This window comes from Platichthys flesus, chromosome 6, assembly GCF_949316205.1.
Source record: "Platichthys flesus chromosome 6, fPlaFle2.1, whole genome shotgun sequence".
NCBI classification, from domain to species: domain Eukaryota; kingdom Metazoa; phylum Chordata; class Actinopteri; order Pleuronectiformes; family Pleuronectidae; genus Platichthys; species Platichthys flesus.
In genome coordinates this window covers 7218214-7245984 of record NC_084950.1, presented here as the reverse complement: position 1 = coordinate 7245984, position 27771 = coordinate 7218214, and the positions used below count along the sequence as shown (strand labels likewise).

At 41.6% G+C, this 27771-nt stretch overlaps 1 protein-coding gene across 3 annotated transcripts in view; it reads right to left on the bottom strand.

Annotated features, from left to right (window-relative positions):
• Window positions 1-21522, bottom strand: part of ptprja (protein tyrosine phosphatase receptor type Ja) — a 34176-nt gene extending 12654 nt beyond the window's left edge. For all 3 annotated transcript variants that reach the window (XM_062389336.1, XM_062389337.1, XM_062389338.1), the window contains exons 1-15: window positions 21272-21522; window positions 9497-9518; window positions 8939-9127; window positions 8432-8692; window positions 7016-7276; window positions 5619-5879; window positions 4526-4780; window positions 4156-4413; window positions 3153-3419; window positions 2753-3016; window positions 2075-2338; window positions 1570-1830; window positions 1215-1478; window positions 495-761; window positions 8-268 (exon numbers count right to left, since the gene is read on the bottom strand). In XM_062389336.1, the coding sequence (XP_062245320.1) occupies window positions 8-268; window positions 495-761; window positions 1215-1478; window positions 1570-1830; window positions 2075-2338; window positions 2753-3016; window positions 3153-3419; window positions 4156-4413; window positions 4526-4780; window positions 5619-5879; window positions 7016-7276; window positions 8432-8692; window positions 8939-9127; window positions 9497-9518; window positions 21272-21340 (3424 nt within the window). In that variant the 5' untranslated portion in view covers window positions 21341-21522. The remainder of the gene's footprint in view (window positions 1-7; window positions 269-494; window positions 762-1214; window positions 1479-1569; window positions 1831-2074; window positions 2339-2752; window positions 3017-3152; window positions 3420-4155; window positions 4414-4525; window positions 4781-5618; window positions 5880-7015; window positions 7277-8431; window positions 8693-8938; window positions 9128-9496; window positions 9519-21271) is intronic.
• Between the last annotated feature and the right edge of the window lie 6249 nt (window positions 21523-27771).

Sequence of the window (27771 nt, the reverse complement as noted above, 5' to 3'; positions counted from 1 at the left end):
TTCTTACTAGTGTACTGTGAAGTGCAGTTTTCCTCTCCTTCAGTGCCATCCACTGCAATGACGAAAACACAGAAGGTGCAGTTTGTCCCAGGGGTGAGCGCTGAGATATTTGCAGCTTCTACTTGAACGGTTTGGTTTTGGGAGCTGCAGCCTGTCGTCTGAACACGATACTTATATTCACTATTGTTCCCCAGAGGTTCACTCCAAACCAGACGTCCAGTGGTCGTGTTTAAGGTTTCAACCTTCAACCCAGTAATGCTGCAAGGCCCTAAAAACAGAAAAATGAAGAGAAAAACAGCAACATTAGAGCAACTTTAATTTCATATCCTGTCAAATTAGCTGTGCTGCCTTATGTAAAAGGTTTTTGGTTGTTCTGCATATTGGGTTTTAGTTCTGGGTCCTGATTCTTTGAAAGAACTGGAGAGATGTAAACTTTACTCCAGATAGTAAAGGTGAAAGTTGACAGGGCTTGGGTATAGAAATAAAATCCTTACTTGTAGTAACCATGTAGATGTGAACCTTCTCACTCTCAAAATCCATGGGACCCACGGTGGCAATGGAGATGTTGTAGGACGTCCCAGAATGAAGGGAGTCAAGAGTGTGGCTGGTGTTGGAGGTGTTGTATCCTCCTCCCTGAGATGGAGTGTGAGTCAGTTTGTAGAAGAACGATGGAGCTGTCATCAGAGGAGCTTCCCCCCACCTGACTTCAATGGAGCTGGTTGTTTTTCTCAGGACCTCGACTGACCCGGGGGGGTTTGGGACTGTGGGGGTGGAGGTGAAGCATGTTAACTTCAACACGGAGAGTCATGTTCTTGTTCGCCAAACTGAAACATGTTTAATATTATTTTCCATCCAAACCCAAGTGCTGGTAGAGCCTGTGTTATGCTAGAGAAGTGACGCAGGTCATTGTGCATCATGTCCTTAAATGCACAATCAATACTTGTGTCATCATGTGTTACTAAAAGATGACACATTTATATCACACATGTAAAAGTGACCAATAACAATAGTCCAAGAATATGTCTCTGTTGTTCCTACTGTGAAGTAAATGAGAAAGCTATGGCTCAGGAGATAGGGGCTTGTCCACTAAACAGTGGGACCGAGGTTCGAACCCAGTGTTCCCCATTCCTAATACTAAAGTGTGAATGGGACAGGGCAAACCTGTACAATAAAACGCTTTGCATGGTCAAATCTTAAATATATATCATACTCACCAGTTGCATTACGGATGTATTCAGATGATGCATTGAAGGGTCCACTATATGTGAAGACTCTGGCACTGTAAAGTGTCCCTGCAGACAGGCCCTCAAACCGAAAGGAGTTGCTGGTAGAGTTCAGCACTTCTTCTTTGAATTCTGAAGACGTGCTGTTTAGATAAACCTTAAAATATTCCACCTTCCCAGGAGGTTTGGTCCACGACACCAGGACTGAACTACTGGAGCCTCGACTGGAGAGACTGACTTGTACTGTCTCAGGTTCTGTTCATATATAGAGAAGGAGAGATTAAAGATAACCAAACACTTTGACAATGTGAAATAAAGAACGAGAAGTTACAGGTGGGATTCTTACCAGTGTACTGTGAGGTGCAGTTTTCCTCTCCTTCAGTGCCATCCACTGCAATGACGAAAACACAGAAGGTGCAGTTTGTCCCAGGGGTGAGCGCTGAGATATTTGCAGCGTTTACTTGAACGGTTTGGTTTTGGGAGCTGCAGCCTGTCGTCTGAACACGATACTTATATTCACTATTGTACTCCGGAGGTTCACTCCAAACCAGACGTCCAGTGGTCGTGTTTAAGGTTTCAACCTTCAACCCAGTAATGCTGTAAGGCCCTAAAAACAGAAAAATAGAAAGAGAGCATTTGAAAACAGTTACTTATATCACCTTTAATACTCTCAAATTAGCTGTGCTCATTTTTGTGCCCGTTAAAGAGATAAGAAGCTAAAGGAATAATGTTAAACTAAATAAGTTAAAATAAGTTATTGAAATTTTCTTATTTTCCTTTCTTAGGCAGATTTATGTACATTTTCAGTCATAGACAGTCATTGTGAGAGAGTACTAATACACAGTACACACGTGTGAAGTAGTAAACTGTCACAGGAGCTGCTGGAGTGCCATCAGTTGTCTGAGTCGTGACAGTGAAGCTGGTGTTGCTCCCTGATGAAAGTCCGATGCTTGTGAATGTGGTGTGGAAAACTTGAGCTTCAGGAAAAGAGGAGTAGTTTTGGGTCACAAGAACCACAAATGATTGGCCAGTTTTGCTGTTCGGCTGCTCCCACACCAAGGTCACTGCGTTTGTGGTGATTCCTGACTGTCTCAGCCTGGTCACAGAGTCCGGTCCTGAGAAAATAAAACAGATGAGACACTGACGATATGCAAAATAAGTCTGTTTTCATGTGAAATTGTCGGAATGACACCTTCCACACATAAGGGGAAAACAAATAAGAACAGGGGTGTCAATGTGTTGTCAATATTCGTTTTGTGCTCAATATGTGACTTTGTACTTCATAACATGAACAAGGTGTCAGCCCCTGAATCAGGGATTTTTAGGCTTAATATTTGTATAGCAGTTGGAAATAGAAAGGCATCATCCATCTTTGTAGAAAATTGTAGGATCCTGTGTTTTTGGAGATTCAAATCCATCGGCTGCCTTTGGATTTTAATGTTTTTTTCATATGGGTCCACGAACACTATGGAAGATCAAATGCATTCAAATATGTATATTGACACATATCAGAAACTTTGAAGACATACTTGTATAATTTGATGTGTTTTCCCCTGAAGACTTCACTTCTTCCACATATGTAAACACATAAAAGGTGTACAGATTTCCAGGCCTCAGATCGGAGAAGGTGTAAGACTCCGACCCTGTTCGATTCTCCTGAACCTCTGTGGCATTCTGGAGCGCCATGACCAGGTAGGAGTAGGTAGGCTTATAATCACTTTGTCTGAGCCACGTAAGTCGGATCGCGGTTGTGTTCACATCGCTCACCGTGAGGTTAGTCACTGCTTTGGGCACTGCGGCAAATACAGCAAAGGTGTATGTAATAAAAGAAATGCCACAGTAGAAAACAGTGTCTCACAATTTTGAGTTTGACTAAATTGTTGCAGAGAAACCATTGAGTTTTCTGCGTGTAAAAATGGTAGCTCTTACTTGTGAAACTCATTGTATGCTCCTCCGTAGATTCACTTCCTGACTCCACTATTGCTCTGACACTGATATTGTATTTATTTCCTGGCTCCAGGTCAGGTATATCAGCGCTGTTGCTGTTAACTGTTGTGTTAACAAGCTCCCCTGTGGTGGTGTAGGTTTTAATCACATATTTGTAATATGGCTTGGCTTCAACTGGGGACGACCATGTCACTGTGACTGAGGTGGTGGATCGTGGGCTGGCTGTAACGTTCAGCACAGGATTGGGCTCTAGAATGATATCGTGGAGAAGATGATGGAAATGTTAGTGAAAGTGAGAGTAAGAGATGTCCATCACATTTTTAATGATGCATCATGTATATGTTATATGATATGCAGTTTTTGTCTGTGCTAAGCAGACAAAGTAATACATTATGAAAAATACTATTACAGTACAAAATCAAGTAAATCACATCAAGAGAAAGAGAAGTTTGTCCTTTTGTGGCGCCCTGTTTCGAGGGACCTGAGGATTTTTTTATTGTACTTCACTATCCTCAGGTAGGGCAGATAATATGGTTACTAATGTTTGACAGTAGTAATGGTCAGATGCGTATATAAACAATTAACAAAAGGTTTATATATATTGTAAGGATATTTAGGGGTTTATTGATATGAATTAGTATTAAACAGGGCAACAATAACTGGAGAATGGTCTCTATACACGGATAATTAATGGAAAATAAAGACACATAAACTAACATTAAAATACCACACAAATATAAATACTGTACATTCATAACCTCTCAAAAATGTCTTGATTCTTACATTTTGGTGCGTTATAAACTATATTTACATGTACTGCTGATAGATTCAGAATCTTTTTAGTTGTAGATGTTGACAATGATTAACTTTTTGTTTGCTGGAATAACTTTATCTGCTATAAACATGGGTTTTCTCAAAATGAATCAGGAAACCGCAACTGTGTATGTTTAATCGGCAGATGTAGACAACAGGTAGTGGAGCTTACTTGTGAATGAAGTGAAAGTGTAAGGGTCTCCTTGTGTCTTATTGTCTCCAGCTACAGCGAAGATTGTGATGTTGTGGTTAGTACCAGAGGTCAGCTCTGACAACATAGCAAAGGTGTTTGGGACCGTGGTCAACGTAAGCCCCCCACCATCGTGCCACTCCAACCTGTACATGAACACCTGACCAGGAGGCGCGGGCCACCTTAGAGAGATGGAGGAGGTGTTTGAGGACACATTATGCAGCCCGATTATACCTGGCTCTAATGGAGGAGAGGCGAGTAGAGGAGAGGGAGGAAACAATGTAAAATTGATCAAAACACAAAAACCATCAACATAAAACATAATTTGGAAAAAACATGTTCATTAACTTACTTGTGTAATGAGAGATCTCTGCTGTGTCACTTTCGGTTGAGTTATCTTTAGCCACTGCTACGACAGTAAAACTGTAGTGCACCCCAGCAGTCAGACCAGTGACATTTATTTTTGTGTCAGTCACAGGGACTCTCCTGGTCCCGCCAGTCCAATTGACTCTATAGAAGGAGTGTTCTCCCATTGGTTCACTCCACATCACATGCATGGAGGATGTTGTGATGCCAGTCACATTGAGGGGCCACACTACTCCAGGCTCTGTGAGGGGAAAATGTGTAGAATGGGTGAATGAAGTGGAGATTTTATCCTGCATCTGCTTTGAAAATCTAGTAAAGGTTTAGTGTGTAGAAATCAACCACATCTAGAGGTGAAGTCGAAGTTGAAGAGAACCTGTGATCGTCTTCAGTTAAGATGATCGCACACTAGTGAAAACATAACTAGGATTATGTTGTATTCAATTTCAGCCAAAAGATCCCTTTCAGCTAAATCGTACACACTGAACATGCGCAAAATGCAATGATAGCAACAGTGCAAACAAGACACATGTTGCAATCAACTTGAACAACTTTAACTGCTTTCCCGGTGATTTTTTTGTTGGAAATGCTGACCCCCGGCATTTGTGAGAGGTGAAATATCCAGGACGTGGAAAAATGTCTACATCCCAATTGTCAGTAAACCCGACTCAAAACAATGTCATTTACACATTTACAAAGTCCGCCAGCAGAAATGGTGACGCTAGCGGATGTAGCAATATTAGCGGATTTAGCGATGCTAATGCGCACCCCTTGCTTGCCATTGGGCGTGCAATTGTATGTGGGTGTTTCAGTGTGTAAATGGAAACGTGAAAACGCCAGCAGTGGAGGATATCAGAGGAATTTTAGGGTATAAATTGGGTGTAAATGACCCCAAAAACTCTAATAGTGTTTTGTGGACGCATACTCTTCACCCCCCCCCCCCCCCCCCTTCCGCTTAAGGGTGAGTAGATTATGAGTGAATTTAGATTTTTGTGTGAACTATGCCTTTAATCCTGCTTGTAATCAATGCAAAGTCTTCTCCACCACTTGTCCTCAGCTAATGGCTCATAAACGCTACTTACTTGTGTATCGGACAACAGTGAAGCTCTGTCCACCAGTGAGGCCGTCATCTGCCACTGCAGTGACACTTATTTCATTCTTGACTCCAGCAGTCAGGTTAGTAATGTGAACATATGTTTCATTCACATTTAAAGTCCCATTTAAACGTCCATCTGTCCAGTGTACTCTGTAGAGGGAGCTGTTTCCCACTGGTTGAGTCCAGGTCAGAGACACAGTGGACGTGGTGACGTTCATGACTGTGAGGTTTCTGATAACTTCAGGCTCTGTTAGTGAATGAGCAGTGTTAGGGGGAAGAATTCAGGATTCAGACTATCGTTAGTCGTCATCAGTATAACACAATGTGACTTTGTGTTAGATACTGTATCTGAGGTGTATAAATAACAAGCACTCTTATCCACAGCCATAAACACAACCGTCAGACATGCTGGATCTCTAGCAAAGCTGTAGGTGTTATGCTTTCTAAAGTCATTGCTGTAGATGTTCCGTTCAAGTGCAGACTAAAAGACAAATTAGGATTCAACCAAGTGAACATATCAGCCTCTGAATTTAAAGGCAAAGTTCACAGAAAAACAAAATCTCACTCATTATCCACTGACCACTATGCAGATGGAGGGCAGGGTGAAGAGTTTGAGTCCACAAACCAGTTTTGGAGTCTCATAGGTAAACAGCGTTTCAGCAAAAGCTGAATAAATTGAAGTAGATGGTGACCACATCTTCAGACGTAATAAAACAACAGAAAAAAACATAACATGCCTCCATACTAATCAAGATTTGTGAGAGGTGAGAGTTCCAGGACGTGTATTAATTATCCTAACATCCCAAGTGTTGGTAAGCCCCGACTTGAAACAGTGTCATTTACAACGTGTTTTAAGACTAAACGTCCGCTAGCAGGAGTTGTAATGCTAGCGGACGTGGTGATGCTAGCTGATGTAGCAATGCTAACGTCAGCCCCTTGCTTGCCCTTGGGCATGTGTGTTTCCAGGGTGTGTGTGCGAATGTGACCACGGCTAAAGTAGAGGAAAACAGAGGACTTTGAGGAAAAAGATAGGGTGTAAATGATGCTGATTCAGTCAAAGTTAAATGTCGGGGCTTAAGGACACTTGGATGCCACCACAGGAGCAGTATAGAGATGTGTTATGCTGTTTCAGTTTTTTCCATTTGAAGAAGTGGTCACCATTTACTTCAATTGTATTTGATTTGTCTGCAAAACTGTCTACCCCTGAAACTCCCAAAAGTTTTATGCACTCAAATACTTCAACCAGCCCTCCGTCTGCAGAGTGGGGATTGGATAACGAGTGAATTTTCATTTTTGGGTGAACTATCCCTTCATCCTGCTTGTGATCACTACAAAGTCTTCTCCCCATTTGTCCTCAGCCAATGGCTCATAAACGCTACTTACTTGTGTATCGGACAACAGTGAAGCTCTGTCCACCAGTGAGGCCGTCATCTGCCACTGCAGTGACACTTATTTCATTCTTGACTCCAGCAGTCAGGTTAGTAATGTGAACATATGTTTCATTCACATTTAAAGTCCCATTTAAACGTCCATCTGTCCAGTGTACTCTGTAGAGGGAGCTGTTTCCCACTGGTTGAGTCCAGGTCAGAGACACAGTGGACGTGGTGACGTTCATGACTGTGAGGTTTCTGATAACTTCAGGCTCTGTTAGTGAATAAGCAGTGTTAGGGGGAAGAATTCAGGATTCAGACTATCGTTAGTCGTCATCAGTATAACACAATGAGTCTTTGTGTTAGATACTGTATCTGAGGTGTATAAATATCAAGCACTCTTCTCCACAGCCATAAAAACAACCGTCAGACATGCTGGATCTCTAGCAAAGCTGTAGGTGTTATACCTACTAAAGTAATTGCTGTAGATGTTCCGTTCAAGTGCAGAATAAAATTACAAATTCATATTCAACCAAGTAAACATATCAGCCTGTATTGAAATGCAGAGTTCACAGAAAAACTAAATGTAATTATTTATCTACTCACCACTATGCAGATGGAGGGCAGGGTGAGTGTTTGAGTCCACAAACCAGTTTTGGAATCTCAGAGGTAAACAGCGTAGCAGCCTAAACCAAATTAATTAAAGTAGCTGGTGACCACTTCTACAGACGTAATAAAAAAAAAAAAAAAACATAACATGCCTCCATACTGATCAGCATTTGTGAGAGGTGAGACATTCAAGACGAGGTAATAATCCTAACACCCCAAGTGTCTGACAGCCCCGACTTTAAACAATGTCATTTACGCGTGGTTAAGTCTAAAAGTCCTCTAGCGGAATTGGTGATGCTAGCCGATGTTGCAATGCTAGCGGATGTAGCGAAGCTAGCTGATGTAGCGATGCTAACACGCACCCCTTGCAAGCCATTGGGCGTGCCCTTGTGTTTATGTGTTTGTTCAATTTGTGTGTGTGAACGTGAACACGGTTGCATTGAAGAATATCGGATGGTTTTTCTGATACGAATTGTGTTTAATCGACGCCGTTTTGGTCAAATTTGGATGTCGGGGCATAAGAACACTTGGATGACACCAAAGGAGCAGTATGGAGAAACATGTGGATTTTCTTGTTTTTCTCGATTTGAAGAAGTGGTCACCATTTAATTCAATTGTTTTTGATTTGGCTGCAAAGCTGTTTACGCTGAAACCTCAAACATGTTTTGTGGACTCACACTCTTCACCCACCGCTCCAACTGCATAGTGGTTAGAGGATAATGAGTGAATTTTAATTTTATTTTACTTTAATCCTGCTTGTGAGCACTACACAGTCTTCTCCCCACTTGTCCTCAGCTAATGGCTCATAAACGCTACTTACTTGTGTATCGGACAACAGTGAAGCTCTGTCCACCAGTGAGGCCGTCATCTGCCACTGCAGTGACACTTATTTCATTCTGGACTCCAGCAGTCAGGTTAGTAATGTGAACATATGTTTCATTCACATTTAAAGTCCCATTTAAACGTCCATCTGTCCAGTGTACTCTGTAGAGGGAGCTGTTTCCCACTGGTTCAATCCAGTTCAGAGACACAGTGGATGTGGTGACGTTCATGACTGTGAGGTTTCTGATAACTTCAGGCTCTGTTAGTGAATGAGCAGTGTTGGGGGGAAGAATTCAGGATTCAGACTATTGTAAGTCGTCATCAATATAACAAAATGTGACTTTGTGTTAGATACTGTATCTGCGGTGTATAAATACCAAGCACTCTTATCCACAGTCATAAAAACAACTGTCAGACATGCTGGAACTCTAGCAAAACTGTAGACGTTCCGTTCATGTTCAGAATAAAAGTAAAAATTCAGATTCAACCAAGTTAACAGACTTACTTGTTGTGATCTCTTTACAGCAGTTGAAACATTCGATGAAGATCTGATAGACAACTCCAGAAGTCAGACCAGTCAGTGAACCATTTCCATGGATTTTATCCACAGTGGATAAAGTACAGTTTGGTCTCGATACAAGGCTGACTGTTGTTGTTGATATTGTAAATGTTCCTGTTCCATTATTGTGACACACTAAGACACAGAACAAGAAGAACAACAAAATAAAAGAACAAACATGAGCACAAATAGATGTAAAGAAAATATAAATGTATGGCAAGAAAACCGATTTATTATGTTACTTGTGTTACTATTCCGAATAAATATGTTAACAGACAAATGTGACAATTAAAAAGCAACTTTATTTTTTATAAGAAACTGCTTATTGAGTCACAACGATGTCAAAAGTGGTACATCTTTATATCCACTGTACATCTGTATATTACCAGACTACTGCATGCCATAGTTCTATCACAACAGTGTGTTTTGGCTAATAAAATGTTTATATTAAATTAAATTAGGAATCATGTGAGAACGTTAAGGACACAGTAAGTCCATACTCACCAACACATTCTGTACTCGAGTTCTGAGGAGATGAAAACAGAGAAAAGAAAAATATATAATTTTTGCACCAGCAGAGGTCAGCAGTGAGTTGTGAAGCGCACTAAAGTATCTGATGGAGGTTCACTATCACTGCACGTCAATGTATTCAGATCGTTTGTGATAATGCAGGATCATTAAGCTAGATTTGCAAAAGGCTTTAGTCAGAAGTCATTTATTCTGTCACTGTTTGAATATTAACAAAACTAACCTATTGTAAACTGAGTGTAAAATCCTTCAATACATTTACTTTAACACCGATGTACTGAATAGTTTAGTGTATGTTTCAGTTCTTTTAGGCAGTGATATCCAAACCTTTTTTATTGGTCCATTGTTGAATTTGAAGCATCTTTACCGACGGTTGAAGTCTGTTAAACACTTCTAATAGAAAAAAACACCTAGTTTCTAAACCAACAACTTCAGAGAGGAACACTTTTCTGAGAAAGTTTTTTGCTCTTTCATTAAAACAAATTTTTGTCAATTGTGCAAATACAAATATAAAAGCTCAATAAAAATCCTAATTCACCTGAAGAAAAAGTCATGTTTGTGTGACAGTTACAGAGTAGGAAGTAGAAACTGGTAATTCCCTCCTGTGGGTAATCATTGTGTGACCTAAACTGGGATGTTGGGAATATAACTGTATCCTGAATAACTCACTTCTCAAAAAATCCTGATCAAAGCAAAAACACAATATCAGACACGCATGCACCTAACACACAACCTCGCGTCCATTTGACTCAAACTAAATCGACGTACTCCTGAGGTTTACTGGTGTTCTGGTTTCAAGACTAAACACACAGCTCCCCATTACTTATTAGCCCAAACTTAAACAGCCCAGAGCCCCTGGTTGACATGTCGGCTTTCACTCTGTTAACCACACAAGCTAAACATTAAATACATGACATCATTGCTTAAACCTGCAAAATTCTCCCTCTCACACAAAGATCTCACACACGGTCAGCCATTAACTAACAACAAAGAAAAAACCAGACTTCACAGTCATTGATTATTGTGCAATAGATATTCTGCTCTAATTCTTAAAATGTCAGGGATTGTCCAACCTGCTTTTGCAAAACTGTACATATTTGTGTCAATTGTAATATTGTTTTACTTTGTAATTTGATATGAAATAGAGCAGAAAAGACACAGACCTCACAACTCAAAAATCGTGAGACCAGGGTTCGTCCATTCTGTATTTTACGCTGCCCCACACACCCACTTATCCCTGGAGAATAGAAAAGATAATTTTATCTTTAGAAAAGATATAGAAAAGATAATTTTATCTTTTCTATTCAGAGCAGGGACCCTGCCCTTCCTCCAAATCCTCTGAGGGTCCTTTCTTCTTTCTGAGGCACAAGGGGTGCCAAACAGTCTTCTTTGGACAATGTTTACAAAGTGTATGAATGTCGGTGCAGTATATACTGTGTGTTAAATGGGACATTTCTGCTCATTTTCTGGTTCATAATTTTACTTTGTGTTATAACTTGAAAAGGTTTACGTGCTCTAATTTTCAGAAAACAGGTCACTTTCCTCAGACTGTCCATTGCAGCAGCCCACTCTGATGTGATTGGTTAAATGCTGTCCCGTATATTTTGAGTCCATCTCAGCTTTCACTGTGGTTTTATATTATCAAGTATCGAATTAAAACCAAAGAAACCAGAAAAAAAACAAGCTAAATAACATGAGTGTGATTAGAACAATAACTAAAATGACTGAAAGCTTCTTTGAGTATTAGATGTCAGTTTTCATTTATTAGTCCATGCTCCATCCCTTAACATGGAGGAGGTAGGGTTTGTGACCAATAATGTGGACAGCCACCAGGGGTTGATCAAGACGCTTTGGCTTCACTTTTGAGGAGGAGTAATGTTGTCCGTCAGTGATACTTACACAAAAAAACTTTAACACTCAGGAAGAAAGGGGAAAACTAGGTCCTTTAAGAAGCATTTGTAAGAGTCATATCGGGAAAAACAATTGAATATATGTATCTTTTAAATTTCTTAAAGGCTTGTAGATTATCTCTTATGAATTGTCACTGGAGGTGGATGTCTGACCTTAACAGGAGGAAGAGCTCGTATGAGGAAGTGTATATCTGGATGACTAGTCTTCTGCCGGTTGTGCAACACGTTGGCAAAGCTTGATTCACACTAACACCCTAACAGAGCCAGTGTGAATTGCTGCTTGAGACTTTCTCACTATATCTGTAATTTATTCAGACACTTTTCCCCAAATAGTAAATGTTTTTAGGCGATAACAGAGCAGTGGTAATGATCTACGCTATCAGGGTCTGGTCACTTTAATAGATGAGTACTAGTCAAAATCCTAGTACAACAAATCGATAAGAATCAAAAGCTTTATTAAGAATTAGTTCCAGAAAATAATAATATATCTGTAACTTTTGTCACTTGTTGAAAGTAATTATTAAGTTAGTTTAAAGGGGTTTAAAGTCAATGCTTTGTAAATGTGCAATGTTAAAAGGACACTTTTTTATAGGTTTTTGTAGTATTCTAAACATTTACTATTTTTCACTATTAAAGTGAATGGTTCACATGAGGGTGTCCTGAATGGTGATTCAGTGGGTGAGTTTAATTGGATTTAGTTAAAAAATCAGAGAAGTTTTTCTTTTGTAACTACACAACCACAGACAACTTCACCTTTGAACCTAGGTGGCAACAAAGACGAGAATAAGTCCTTAATTTGCAAGGAAAGAAAATTAGAAATCTGAAAAGATGCATGATGCTGATGAAGTTCATGTCGGACACTAAATGGACCCTGTGGTGAGACTGTTTCTCAACTGGTGTTACAAAGCACAACAATGACCTTTGAACCACAAAAAAAGATGTTCTTAATTTAGAATCTTTCAGAAAACTAAACTGCCTGTGTCCGGATAGATTCATAATCAATCAATATTTCCCAGCTCAAAGAAAAAAATATGCTAAAGGTCAAATACCAGTATGTGAAAGCCGCCTCTTGACTATGACAAACCTCATGTTTTCATACAAATTGACAAAAATGTTGAACTGACCTCTGGGGATACGACTTCTCTGAGCCATGACTCCCAAATGTTTTATTTCCGTTGGCCCTCGTCCTAAGAATCACTTATTTCGTCTTGACTAAATAAACAAAACAACATCTCAAGCCATTATGCTTTGGCACGGCCTCAGAGAGCAGCAGCAACCCAAGTCCCAAAGTCCCATCTGGGAAATACTGCTCCAGAAATACAAATAAAAGGCAGTATTTTTTTCAGCTCCATCCATGTTAACGTCCTCCCTCCCTGCTTTTCATCCCTAAATTCCTACTCTAGCTTATTGCGCTACCTATTCATTTTCTTTTTTACCTCGATTTGGATGCATATATGTTGTGTTTGTGTAAATGACGTGATTTGTTTGTCGGGACCTGGTAATGCAGTTCCCTCCTGCTGCACTATATTGACCCCAGCTCCATATGATTATTTGCCAAACTGTTAACTTCACACATAAAGATTGACGACATGTGTCTTGCCAAAGTTTCCTGATCGCCCCCTGGTGGCTGTCTGTCCAAGGACACTTCGGCATGCTGACTAGGGAAGACAGGGATCGAGCTGCCGACATTCTGGTGAAAGGACGACCACTCTTACCCCTGAGCCACAGAGCCACAGGTTTGTCAATCCCGGCTGTTTTCCAGTCTCATCGCCTCGTTCTGAGCCGATATCCGAACTCTCTCCAGCCGCACTGCTCCGCCGGCTGCACCACTGGCTCTACTCTCGCTGTGGATCCCTTGTCTTAGATCTGCTTTTGGGTTTGGGCTTGATATATCTCAGCAGGGACATTATATATTATTATAATAAGCCACTGAAAGAAAAAGATTAAACAAATTGTTGCTGTTTTCAGCAGAAAAAAGCCATTAGTCTTTCAGGAGGAGCAGCACAAGTTAATTTTTTTTAATAAACTAGAAGATGTGATTCAGCCGATTGACCTTCATGCCCTGTGTACTGTATCTGTGCCCCTCGACTGAGCCTGTCTGCAGGCAGAGGAGGAAATGGGTGTTCTGACCGCTACATAAACATTACATCAACTCTAAAGTCCGGCCGCCTGCCACTCAATGATTCCACCTCATTCCCTCATCACCTGATAACGCACCCAGTTCCTTCCTCAATAATAACACTCAAACCCAAAGACAATAAAAAAAAAAAACGCTCGCCCACGGATCAGACTACTTAACCTCCCAGCGTCTGAAAATCTGATAAACTTGGAACCAAAACAGGAGGAAGAAAGTTGCACAATAAAGCATTTCTGCTCCTTGAATTACGCAAAGTCGCACAAGGGTTGAGGGGCTTGTGCTGGTGACCGCGTTGACTTTGCTGAGTGGAGAAAGTGGATTCCTCTGCAGCTGTAAAGTCTGCAAAAACTGAGTTATCTGACTCAAACCAGTGTGTGTGTGTGTGTGTGTGTGTGTGTGTGTGTGTGTGTGTGTGTGGAAGAATTTGAGAATGCATACTGTTGGCAGTTGTCACCTTTCATTTATTGATTTTTCGTGCACTTCTTTTTTTGCAGCTTTATTCCAGTCATCAAGTTTTTCAGTACTGATGACTCTTCTCTATATTCTTCATGTATTTACTTTTTCCTACTTGTTATCATTTTGTGTGTTAACATCTCCTGGTCCTAACGGCGTAAAAACATTTGTTTGTGACACCCGTTGCCTACACATATCAGTGAGCTAGAATATGACATTGATATTAGTGACAGTGATAATTGGGTATGTTCATTTTAATAAGATTTTAATAATCTTATCATCTTATCGCTGGTGGTTACAGGTTTGTAGTCCATTTTGTTACCGCACGGTGGCTGAGAAAACACTTCTTAATAAAAACAAAAAACTTTATTTATTTTTCCTATTAGCCTATTTAATTGCCCAATAATACCTATACCCACTAGAGTGTGTGCGGTGTGTGTGTGTGTGACAATCGTGTGTGATCAATCATATTTAATTTCTCTTTCACATAAGAACATTACTAACATGGATGTTCTGTGTGATGAGATTTGTCAGGGTTGCAACTCTCACTGTTTCCTCGAAGCCCCTGATAAATCAACAGCTTGCTCTTTATTTAAAGGTCATTACCTCAGGGGTTTCTCATGGGCGACCTGCTCATTGTTTCTGCTCTAACATAACTTCCTGGCTCTTGCTGAGCCCACCCACAGACCCCTGATAACATGTCAGAAAAACATAAAGGACTTTTAAGTTCACTCGCTGCGGTTAATTTGTTGCACTTCACTCAGGAAGACGAGAGCCACACGACAGGGCCAGGCTCAGGTTCACTTGTTCCCCATTTGAACCCTAGACCTTCAGGGGATCAGATTGTTATAGGAAGCCATTTGACCACATAAACCTACAGGTGTAGATTATGTATTTACACCTGTACTTTGGATTGTGATGTAACCGGCCGAGCCCCCCCCCTGGAGCTGGTCAGGGACGGATGTCGGGGGAGGCATCGTGACCACATTTACCACCAGTGTGAATGAAGGTCCTTGTCAATCCACACGCAACAGCTACATGGACAGAAATCCATGATCGTGCTTGACTTCTAAACCAGTGAGGTAGCACTAGCTCAGCAGCTAGCAGCTAGCAGCTAATAGCCATTAAACACACAAAGCAGTCCTCTCCTCTGCCTTCGTCTATGGACGTTACTCTACCTAAGGCCACCAGGTTCTTTTGTTCCTCTATCTTTTCTTGTTGATATTTGGACCTGTGCATATGTGATGTGAACTTCACTAAACTAAACTACAACTGGTGATGTATTGAAGTTTGTTTCTAACTGTATCTTATGATATGTGACGGAGGGATTCTGCCAAGGAACGCTCACATTTCTTTTTTTGTTTTGTGGACTCAAACAGTTCACCCCCCACCTCCATCCGCATAGTGGTGAATAGATCATGAGTGATTCATTTATTTTCCGGAGAACTATCCCTTTAAGAGAGGCTGCATTGTCTGATCAAATTACTTGAGAAAATGATACTAAAGTACTTAAATAAAATACTTCTCTTTGACCAGATTTTTATTGTGACATTATTAATTTCTTGCTCTATTAAATAAAAAAACCCTAATGAACATACACAGTTTTTATATAAATCTATTAAGTGATTACTACTCAATATATAACTATAGATTTACTCTGCAGTACCTGATTTCAAGTCAATAAATACACTATATATTAGTGTTATTTATTGTGTTTATATTGCAATTTATATTTGCATTCCATATAGAAGCTATACAGCTTTTGAAGGCCATAGCATGTGGGAATACAAATGGCACATCTCTCCACGAGAGTCCTTCTGTTGAATGCTATATGGAACATGAATCATAAAACAATGCCAAAAGCCACATCTAAAAATATCCACTGGCTCCAAAAGCTGCGGATGACGGCTTCAGCGGATTGTCTCCAGGTACTAGCCTCCCACACCACAGTCCTGCTGCTGCTATCGTGGGCCACATCTGAGGCTATGGAAATGAGTGACGCAGTATCCACTGCTGCTGATACGCATCACACTTGCCATTAGAGCTTCCTCTTGATGTGTGTGTCGAAGTGGAGCGTGGGCTGTGATGTGTGCTCGTCTGCGAACTCCGACAGTAAATATATTTTAGGCCTTTTAACAATCCTTACCTTTTATTTGTAAGGTTATATTTGTGTGTCCTCGCCTGCAGCGGTTCATAATCTTTGCCTCTCTCATATTTACAATGTAAATATAAAAAACGGATGTGTTGACGGCATAGATTTTGTCCTAAAGGAAACATGAAATCATTCACTTTATTAGCCACTATCAATAACAGCAAACATGAAACCTATTTATAAGTAATTATGTATTAAAGACGTTAGGTCTCAATATCACATTGAATTATTATTTAAGCCTGGACCAGCATTACGTGTTGTGTCCCTAGACTTGACTGCTCTAAAAAGGGAAGTTACATTATCTGGAGGTTCACTGCAGTATAGGTCATGCACCTCACATCCATGTTAGTAGATTGGACATGAGTCAAACGAAGAAGTCAAAGTACCATTTAAGTACTTTTTTCTCAAAGGTTTTCATCATTACATCTAGTTCTCATCCCTCTGTTTGCATGCCTAAGTATTTAGATTGCAGATGAATTTCGTTTTAGTCATGATTGACAGCTGACATTGACTCGTGATTGGTCAAGTGCATGTATCAATGTGACCTTGATACTGCATCTACACTCCATGATCACAATTGTGTTAATGCTGTCTCCAAATGACATTAAATAAAAGATGACAGGGCCGGATCTGAGGAATTTTCAGATACGCCTCATCGCACGAGTGGCTAAAAACAGTAGTACATATGGGCCGGTGAGTTTTTTTCAAACCAAATACCTCAGCACCTGGCTGTCAGCAGCTCACTGACCAACAACAACCCAGTGAAACCACCCCGTCTGTACATTATGGTCATTTTGTACCGATGGGCCATTTAAAAGACGAATTCCAGCACTCCATTAGGAAAGGCTGTAAGAGCGAGCGATAGAGAGACAAGTAAGAGAAAAATCAAGACCTCTCATCCCCTCTAAAGCCTTGCCTGGCCATGATTTGCTCAGAGGCCACTGATAAAACGATAGCTGTCTGCTGACAATAAGGCCTTTGAGGCTGAGAGAGGAGCCTGTGTCTCATTTACATGGACTGGGGAACTGTGACTCTTTGTGATTCAGCTTGTACACGCTGAACTTCCAGCTGCAGCCCTGGCTGAGGGCAGCGTGTTTGGGGATGTTAATTTGAAAGTGAACTGTCTTGATATGGTTGAATAATGGGGGGGTGGGGGATTGCTAGTGGGTAGAAGGTGCAGTCTTCCACAAAGGAGGACTTGATTTTCGGCTTTTGCCCCAATAATTGGATGCAAAACAAGGAGTCTTACGCTTTCAAATGTGAATACAGTGTGAGACAAATACATTTTTGAGAGAGGAACTTGTGCTCTGACGAGTATCGCACGTCATCCACATTTTAAACAGCAGCTAGTCGAGAAGTTACTGTTCCGCAGCCACAGACGGGACATTTATTTTAAAACGTCACATTTCCTTGTTCCCGAGATGTTTCCCACTGATAGCCACTTCACCACCCTCTCATTTCGCACAGACAGAAAGAGAAATGTACGGATGAATGGAGAGACAGAAAGACGGCATAGAATGATAAACACATGCAAAGTGTTGTACTTTTCCTTGTTCATTAATAAAGGACTGAGCTGCCGTAACTTTGCATGCACTCCTTCTGAACTTGCAACTCATTGCAATCCCAAGTTATTTGCAACATTTTGTAACAAAATACACACGAAAACAACTATTAATCCAATTAGAACCACTGAATGGATCTATAGTTAAGACAGCTATGTTTAATTTGTGTTATATATTTATTAAGACAAAAAAAACTTTCATATCAGACTTTAATGGTCCCCACAGGTAGTCGATGATATATGGAACGATAATTTCTATGTAATCAAACTGGTTCCACACAATTTCACTTAACCAGGAAATCCATTCAATCTAATTAATAACTGTGGTTCTCTGATGTGCTGCAGACCACATCAAAAGTACTTTATAACTTAACTTACTGGTGATTAAAATGTTTTGTCCGAGACCTTTATAGAGATCTTGGTGGTTTATGGGGTTTGATGACATCACGTTATTCACTCACAGATCCATTCGATTGCAACCTGATCAGAGGTGCATCGATCCTGATCATGTGGAAACAATCAGTGTGGTTATGTAAGTTGTTCTGTTTCTCACTGTTCTCCATTGTGCAGTCGGCCTGATCAGCCACAGCCCTTTTTAAGAGGAACTGAAATTTGAATAGAATAAACAGAGCGCCTTTACTAGATATAAGCACTACAGACCAGCAGTTAACACCCTGACCCTGGTGTCTAATTAAAGGAAAACATGAGAAATAGTACTCTTCAAAATGTGATAAAGGTTCATTTCAGGGAAGTAAAGTATTTCCCATTTTTCTACTTTAACTTCCTTTGTGATTCTAGTCGAACCGTGTTTCTTCTTTGAAAATCTCAACGTTGGAAGTAAAGAATTTACATCTGATGTACCCTGAAGACTCAAATCCATATGACGACCCTGATCTAAGTACTGGTCCTGAAGGAAAAGAAAGATCCTAAATTTCTGTCATTTATTGACACATTTTTAATATGCATCTCTCTGACTTGTTTCCTTCAGTACACAGGAGAATAAAGGTGTGACGCCTGAGCCTCATCAGCTTCATGTTAATGTGCGAAAGACGCCCAGACTCAGTGACGCGTGTCAAAATGACAGCTGCGAGGAAAAGGGAGAGTGATGAGAAAGAGAAATGGTTCAAAGAGTAACGCTACATCCGTACTACTACATTTCATTTTCAAAACACAACAACCCTCCTCCGGATACACATGGCGTCCACACTTCTCCAGAGTTTAAGGTGGAAGGTGCTTCGGCTTTAGTTAAGGGTTAGTGTTTCAGTCTGGACTAACAGAGACAGGGATGGATGGAAACGATGACTTGGGCACGACTGCTTTCTGATAGGGTCTTTTTTGGGCCTTCACTGATTCCTCAGGCTCCTATCTGCCCCTTTCCAGAAGAAAACAACCGGCGGTAGCTTAGGCACCAGTGAAAAACATGCGTGAGACAATCTCTTTTTCATCTGAAACTTAAATAAACTCTGTCCATACTGGCACACCTGAAATCATGTCCAGTGTATGTGCGTGGTCACGTGAAATATGTTTTCAGGTTTGTTAGTATGGACAGAGATCATTTCAGTTTCAGATGAAAACTAGTAGTATCTGATGTGGCCTCAAACAACTTCAATGACGCTGCTCGAAAGGAGAGGAAAAGAAAACAAGGGGGAGACGAAGAGAGAAAGAAGAAATAAAGAAAAATCACAACTATGTTTCGTTCCTCTTATTCAGGGTGTTTTCTGTCGCCCTGTTCCAGCTTACGGATGTGTGAAAATAAACAGTTTCAAAGGTGTGAATACATGCACTTGTTTTCTGCCAGTTCATTCAAAAAAGTTCCCTAAAACATGTGTCATCGATCAGATGTCTTATCTCTCACTCCATCACAAGACTCTTGATTGGGCAGCAGGTTTGGAACAAGAAAGTCCTGAGATCAGTATCCGACTGTCTCGTCTGTCTTCTCTTCTAATCAAAAGTCTAAATCCAATTATCTCAAATTCATGAAAACAACATGAGATCTTTCATTTTTGCCTTAAAAATGTGTTCAATACAATTTTCAATCATTCAATAATAGACAGTTTGTGATGTGAGTTCTCGTCAGTCCGTGTACGAGCCGTTCTCCACAGTATTGAAACCAGGGGGATGTTGGCCGACTCACATTTGCACATGCTGATCAGTTAAATGCCGACTCTCAGCTCACTTCACGGAGCACTCCACTGTATAACCTACTCTGCAAGGTCAAGCATGAACTTCCCTACTTGATAAAAAAGGGCGTCACAGTTATCAGCATTTACTGTCTCATTTCGACAGGACAAACCAACATAGGATCATCTGAATAGAACGTGCTTTTGATCATCTGTACCAATTTTTTGTGAAATAAAGTTAATTCAAATCCGCTCCCATCTACAAAATGTACTTAATAGCTGATAGGATGTGGAGTATTAGCGATGCAGATGATTTTATTTGAGTTATAATTACTTAATGGCGTTTAAAGTGGATTATAATCCGATATCTGAAAGGTTGTGGGTACCAGGTTGGAAGTGAGCAGCCTGTACATGAATCATTAAGAAAGATATTCAAACATGTTCCCTAATGTAGAATGAATGTGTCCCCATTTTATTTAATAAATACTACTAATATTCACCAAGACGTCCACATTTACAGACTTCAAGGTACAAAATCTAGAGAGCAAGAGGCCCATTGAATTTGTATCGGTTGAATGGTGAGGGTTGTGTCCTGAATTTCTGTTCCACCAGTCAATCTATCTGGACCAAAGAACCTGCACATGACAAACTAAACCCTCAAAGGTACAACCAAGTCCCTGTGTTTGAGGTCGTCCCTTGTGGCTGCAGGACGGACAGGGACACTGGGCTGCACCTCATTCCATTCCTGACCCCTTTGTGTTGGCCACACACATCCTCACATGCCATTCTCAACCTCCCTCAGCCACTCTCTCTCTCTCTCTCTCTCTCTCTCTCTCTCTCTCTATCAATCTATCTATCTATCTATCTATCTATCTATCCCTCTCTCTCAAGACAGACGAGAAAGACCAGTGGGACAAGGACAGGTGGCTCAGAGTTTCTGTGACTGTATGTTACCTGTTGCTCTGATGGATGAGCAGCACACTCGCCTCACACACTTGACACTGACCCGTACAATCCAGATATAATAAATAACCAATAAACCAATTTGAAATGTTAGGAATCTCCACTGACTATTTTCTTTATGTGGGAAAATGTGCAACAGTAAGTACACTTTAATTAAAACATCTTCCTCTAAATTGGACACGATTGTAAAGAAAAAGGAAATAGTTGTTTCAAGTTGTTGCTGATATACATTGAATTTTATTAATTTATATAATAAGCAAAGGCCAACTCTATCTCCCAGACTTCACAGAGGTTGTTCACTTTGCAGGCTTCAGCAGCAGCAACCTGCGCAACAGGTGCAGTCCCACACGGACCATTACCATCCAAGCAAAGCGGCCTGTTCGCCCTGAATGACGCCTCAGCAACACCTGGTTTAAAGTCTGATCCCAGTGCCTGTGAATGGAGGTTGTTCTCACCTCGGGGAGCGCGCAGAGGAGCAGCAGAGTCCACAGAGAGACGCCGGAGCGCCGCAGTGGCTGCATCATGACGCGCGGTCAGGGACACGACTGGAAGCGCTTTGTGTTCTATCCGCTGAGTCCTATCATTGTCCAAACTTAGTTCCTGCTTCAAACGAAATGCGAAAAGTCTCACTTCTGTGGTAAACTGCCGCTACTTCGCGAGAACTCAGTGGGGGGAGAAAGTTGAGAACGATGAGTTTTACGCGCGGGTAACGGGGAGGAGCGGTGGCGGCGAGTTCGGGGAAGTTTTGGTGAAGTGTGCCACTCCTCCTCCTCAGCCCAGCAGCTCTGTCCCAGTTATCACCACCCGAGGAGTCCCAGCCTCAGCCCGAGGGTCCCAGTCCGATCGGGGGGGGGGGGGGGGGGACTATGAGGAGGAGGAGAGGGCTGTCCGGTCAAGCAGAAATTAAAAAAGAGAAAGGAGTCATCCCACATTCCTGACATAACTTGGCCAATCAGGGTGAAGGAATTCATCTGTCTGTGTAGCAACTCCCCGCAAAGACGAGCAGTTAATAAGTTGTCATGTTTTTTAGGAAACTTACGTGAAGTTCAGTGGCTGAGTTTGGCTGATGAGTATTGTCATCATTCAGTGATTCATAATCACTTTTTCAATTTATAAGTTGATCTCTATTCCAGAAATGTGTCTGTCTCATTGTATGTCTGTCCAACCGTTTGTGTGTGTGTGTGTGTCTGTTTGTCCTTCTGTCCATCTGTATTTCTATCTGTCTGTCTGTCCGCATTACCACAGGACAAACAAACTGCCCATTCCAAACAGGCAGGATTAGAACGAGAACTCCACTAGTTGTTTCAATGGCAAAATGGTCGTCACATGTTTTCCCCCCCAGGCAAACATATTCAAATAAAAGTGATATAAAAAGACCCATGTTTGTGGTATGCAAATCCAAATAAGGGTATAAGGTCAAGGACACAGTAGAGTCTGTTGACAAACATGTTTGAGTTACGTCAAACAACAACATTAAGTCAAGAAGGACTAATGATCGAGTCCACAAAACATATCAAAGGACATTTCAGTGTCGTTGAATGGCTGAATCAGGAAAAACACTACAATATGGGAGGGTGCATGACAACGGCTAGTCATGTAAAGTGTATATATAGAAACAAAATTATCAGTTTTGTCACAGAGCGCTGTTCAGGAAGCAGCAATGTGGATGGATGGCTGTGAAAACAGGGAATCATGGTAGGATGTCTTATAATAATAATAAATATGTACAGATATTTCTAAACTGAGGCACCATTATCAAGATTTGTCTCCTTTCCTTTATCTCCCGGGTTTGATTCCTCTTTCCCCTGATACCTTCAGGTTTATTATTTATTTGTTTATTTGTTTAAAACACTATATGAGTCCATGTTAAAGCTTTAAATGTGTCCATATCACCGCTTACATCCGTGTGATAAGAACAACTTAAAATGAGATAAACCAACTTTTAGAAACACTTGTTTTGACTTTTTAGTTGGGCTTATGTCCCATCCACTAATATGGAGGAGGCAGGGTTTATGACCTGTATTGCAGCCAGCCACCAGGGGGCGATAGGGCCCCCAATGTTTCATTTTGGGGGCGCAGTCATCCTTCTTTATATACAGTCTTTGTCTCTGCATCACAGATATAGATCTTAAAGGATGAGTACACAATTTGTCGATCATGTCTTAAAACAATCAGCCCGAATCCATATATGGTAACAGGTTGTGCTTCCTCGTGTTCGTACTGATCACGCAGAATTAACACCTCTGAATACTCGTGTTGCTTTGCTGAAGATGTGCTGTGTTCAGCGGCTGATTCCTCGACCTTTAAATAGAGCACAGGACACCGAAGCTGCCACGGCTTTGTGACGGACAGTTTCATAATGGCTGTTAACAGAGGCCTGCTGATGATGGCTAATGGAGATAGAGAGGATTTGAACTGGTCACTATGACTAACCATTCCCCAGGAAATGTTATGTAATCCTCTCTGGGAATGTTGCAGCGTGTTTGTCCGTTTTTTCCATTATTTCCCCCAAGGCCTGCTCTGCACATTAATGCTTTTGTTGCTGTACACAGTTTATATTCATTTAGTCAACTATATCTACTACTATTGTTTGTCGGGTGCAGTCTGGCTCAAGAGTGAATGGAGATGAGGCTGATAGTGTGCAGGCAGAGGGGATTTTATCTTATCTGCATGAAGTCATAAACATCTAAACATCATTTCAACATGAGACTTTAACCTCGAAGCCTGACTAAAGAAAGGTTAAAGGCGCTGTAATACATGTGCCACTCACACGCAGCTGGCTTATATTATATTGTTCTATAAAGTGCCGTAAACCAACCTGTGAACTGTGGCATTTTGGCCAAAGAACAGATGGAGCCGTTAGCCTAGCTCCACTTCTCCAAACCAAAAAAATCTGTTTATTTTTCTTACCATGCTGAAGTGTAATTTTATCGTTCATCGTATAGATATAAAGGTTTTATAAGGACGACTTAAATGCTTTTGTCATGGATGTAAGGGATGTATTTAATTTGCCTAAAGCCCTCATATTAGCAGTGCTAACACGAACGTAGAAGGAATTTTGTTTACTCTCAGGCAATGCAAATCAAATGAAAACGACTGATTAAATCGTTTTCCAGTGTTAGACGTGCCTGAGTCTGATGAAGGCCTGAGTGCAAACTATTTCACCCGTCAAGCAAGTTACAATGGAAATCAGTCACAGAGTCATTCGATTCTACAAAGAGACTAATACCTGGTTTAATGGCAAAGTGCAGGAGACATAAAGTCACAGCCAGGCCCATTATAGTGAACAGAGTCTCTTTTTACCCATCTGAAGATTTGCCACATTAGAATCTGTTATATTTGAAGAACAAACAGAGCGAATGGAAAGAGAAAAGGAAAATAAAACGGTGTTCTGTCCCTGTGATGATCGACTGTGTTATGTGATTACATATCTTCTCTGTGTAGCTGGACCCGGCTTCAAAGACGAGAGCAAGCAGACACAAATAGACCCGGTTCAAGTTCAAACATCAATCTGAAAAGATGTTCCTCTCGGTGTTTGTTCTGCCTGAGAGAAGTTAGAAGCAGGAAAACCAAAGTTCCTGATGGAATCCTGAAGACAACGGAGAAGATTCCTATTATCAGGATAAAGTGTATACATATTGTCCAGCATCCACAAACTGTAGGTGTGATTTCAGTTGATGAAAGTGTCAAATAATTAATTTTATAAACCTATTTGGAGGTTCTTTCATTTCGATCGACTTTTAATTACGTAATATTTGTTTTAACCGTCTCAGCTGTAACCGTTTGGGGCAAACTGCATATGGTGCATTTTCAGTTTGTATTAGTCACTCGTGATAGATAACAGTGATTCAGTTCTGCACAATGGGAGTAAAACTTACTCCCATTGAACACAATACTTCATCCATGAGCATCATATGTGACAGAGTCACGTCAGGTAGATTTGCATTATGTTCAATAATGGTGAAGACAATGGCTCCAATGATTCCACACTGCTTTACATACAAACAGTGTTTTGCTGTTGTTTTGATTGAGATACCCCTAGTGACCAGGGTTATGGTTATGTAAAATGCACGGATGTTTATTTGTATTGTTCTTTTTCTGCTCTAGGCTGTGGTTGACCATGAAATATACGCGTATATTCAACCATCCTCCAGCTGTGACTGGATCTAGCAGCCAGAGTGGGAGGAGGGATCGTCACTCTGATTGTAAATTCATCACGGATCATGGGCGACAGTCTGACAGGGATTCACGCTGGGAGTTTATGGAGAGCTGTGATGGAGCTTCCATGGAGATTCAGTCGCTGGGTGCAGAATGCTCCAAACAAAAAGCTTTGTGTTATTCCCTTTGTGCAGGAAAGACCAGTTTCACAACACAGATGCGCTCGACACAGATATTAACACAATTAATCTCATCTGTCATCGGAGCAGTGAAAAGAAAAAAATAACTGATGGGAATCAATCAACCAAGAGTGATGAAAAATAATAAATAACTATACAATATACAAAATTAATAGTTATAATATGAGAATAATGGCAAACATAAATATTTAAAGTTCCAATAGCTAGCTAAGTGGTTGGGGGAAGTTTACTTCAACATTAGGTCAATTTGAAGCTCCTACAAGAAACTTTTCATTTTGGTTGATTTTGGCGCCACTGTGGACAAAAGCATGTTTCCACCATTTGAGATCTGCATGCTTAAATTCGAACCTCAGATTGAAGAGGAACAATGCGGTTTTCCCCCCGGACGTGGAACTACGGACCAGCTCTTCACTCTCACAAGGATCCTGGAGGGGGCCTGGGAGTATGCCCATCCGGTCTACATGTGTTTTGTGGATCTGGAGAAGGCGTATGACCGGGTCCCCAGGGAGAAACTGTGGGAGGTGCTGCGGGAGTATGGGGTAAGGGGGTCTATCCTCAGGGCCATCCAATCCCTGTACTCCCAAAGCGAGAGCTGTGTTCGCGTCCTTGGCAGCCAGTCAGTTTCGTTCTCAGTGGATGCTGGTCTCCGCCAGGGCTGCGCCTTGTCACCAATCCTGTTTGTGATATACATGGACAGGATATCGAGGCGTAGTCGTGGTGGGGATGGGTTGCAGTTCGGTGGTCTGAGGATCTCGTCACTGCTTTTTGCAGATGATGTGGTCCTCATTGGATCATCGACCTGTGACCTTCGACACTCACTGGATCGGCTGGCGGCCGAGTGTGAAGCGGCTGGGATGAGGATCAGCACCGCTAAATCTGAGGCCATGACTCTTAGCAGGAAACCGATGGATCGCTAACTCCGGGTAGGAAATGAGTCCTTAGCCCAAGTGAAGGAGTTCAAGTACCTTGGGGTCTTGTTCGCGAGTGAGGGTACTATGGAGCGTGAGATTGGCCGGAGAATCGGAGCAGCAGGGGCGGTATTGCGTTCGCTTTACCGCACCGTTGTAACGAAAAGAGAGCTGAGCCGCAAGGCAAAGCTCTCGATCTACCGGTCGATCTTCGTTCCTATCCTCACCTATGGTCATGAGGGCTGGGTGATGACCGAAAGGACGAGATCGCGGGTACAAGCTGCCGAGATGAGTTTTCTCAGAAGGGTGGCGTGCGTCTCCCTTAGGGATAAGGTGAGAAGCTCAGTCATCCGTGAGGAACTCGGATTAGAGCCGCTGCTCCTTTACTTAGAAAGGAGTCAGCTGAGGTGGTTCGGGCATCTGGTAAGGATGCCCACTGGGCGCCTCCCTTGGGGAGGTTTTTCAGGCACGTCCAGTGGGGAGGAGATCTCGGGGAAGACCCAGGACTAGGTGGAGAGATTATATCTCAACACTGGCCTGGGAACGCCTCGGGATCCCCCCGTCAGAGTTGGTCAATGTGGCCCGGGAAAGGGAAGTCTGGGGCCCCCTGCTTGAGCTGCTCCCCCCGCGACCCGACCCCGGATAAGCGGACGAAAATGAGATGAGAATGATGAGATAAATGCTTAAATTCCCCTGCTATGATTATCGTCAGCTGTTTGTTGACGTCATGCAGATTTTCAATTACGCCTCAGCCTTAGCTTGTGGTGAATACTTCCAAAAAGGCTATTTTTATAAGAATTCCCTTGGAAGAAAAAAGACTGCAGTAAATCTTTCCTCTGACCTGCTGCTGTAGCTCATAATGATGCAGCAATATTAAAATCAGACTGTTTCAAAACCAAGTAAAATCTCTTTGTAGGGGCTTGAATATAAACATTATATTGCTCTAAGCTTGGTAAGAGCTGATGTAGAGACCTGTCCATATTGCTCCCGCCCCACCAGTGAACCCACGCCTCTTACAGCTGTAGGCCTCCTTTTGCACTTCCCCCTCCACCACCATCCGCTCTCAAGCTTTAATTCTCTTTTCTTTCCGTTGCTTCCACGAGCGAAACAGGCTCACTCCGATTATTAACTCTAGAGAACATACAGAGCCTTTACACATCACAGGAGCACGAACCACACTCTCAGTTTGTCTGTGTGAACTGGGATGTCCCCCTTTACATGTCTGTGCACTTCTGGTCCGAACAGAAAGTTTCTGATAATGTTTGAGTTAAAAAAAACAACAAATGATGGTCACAGCCACTTATCAGATCAGAATCCTCCCTCTGTAACTCTGCTCTCATCTCTTCATCTTCGTGACTCTCCTGTCGTTGTTTATTCTGGGTAAATGACCATAATCGCCGCTGTGACCCATGAACATGTTGATACATCCTCACTGTCAGAGCTTCTTGTTTAGAGTTGGACACTGGAGTAAACAGGGATTTCTAATCTAGCATCTGAAACTGTCCAGTCCGAAGTCCCTCGTGGGGATCGTACAAGGCTGAGAAGAGGTTAGTAACAGCACTGGCGTGGCGAGGTCGCTGTGACAGAGCCCTCCAGCGAGGGGAGGAAATGCAACAGAGAGACGTTATCTTTGCACACTCCTTTACAAACTCTTTTAAAAACATCTGATTCCCCAGAATTGTATGCTTC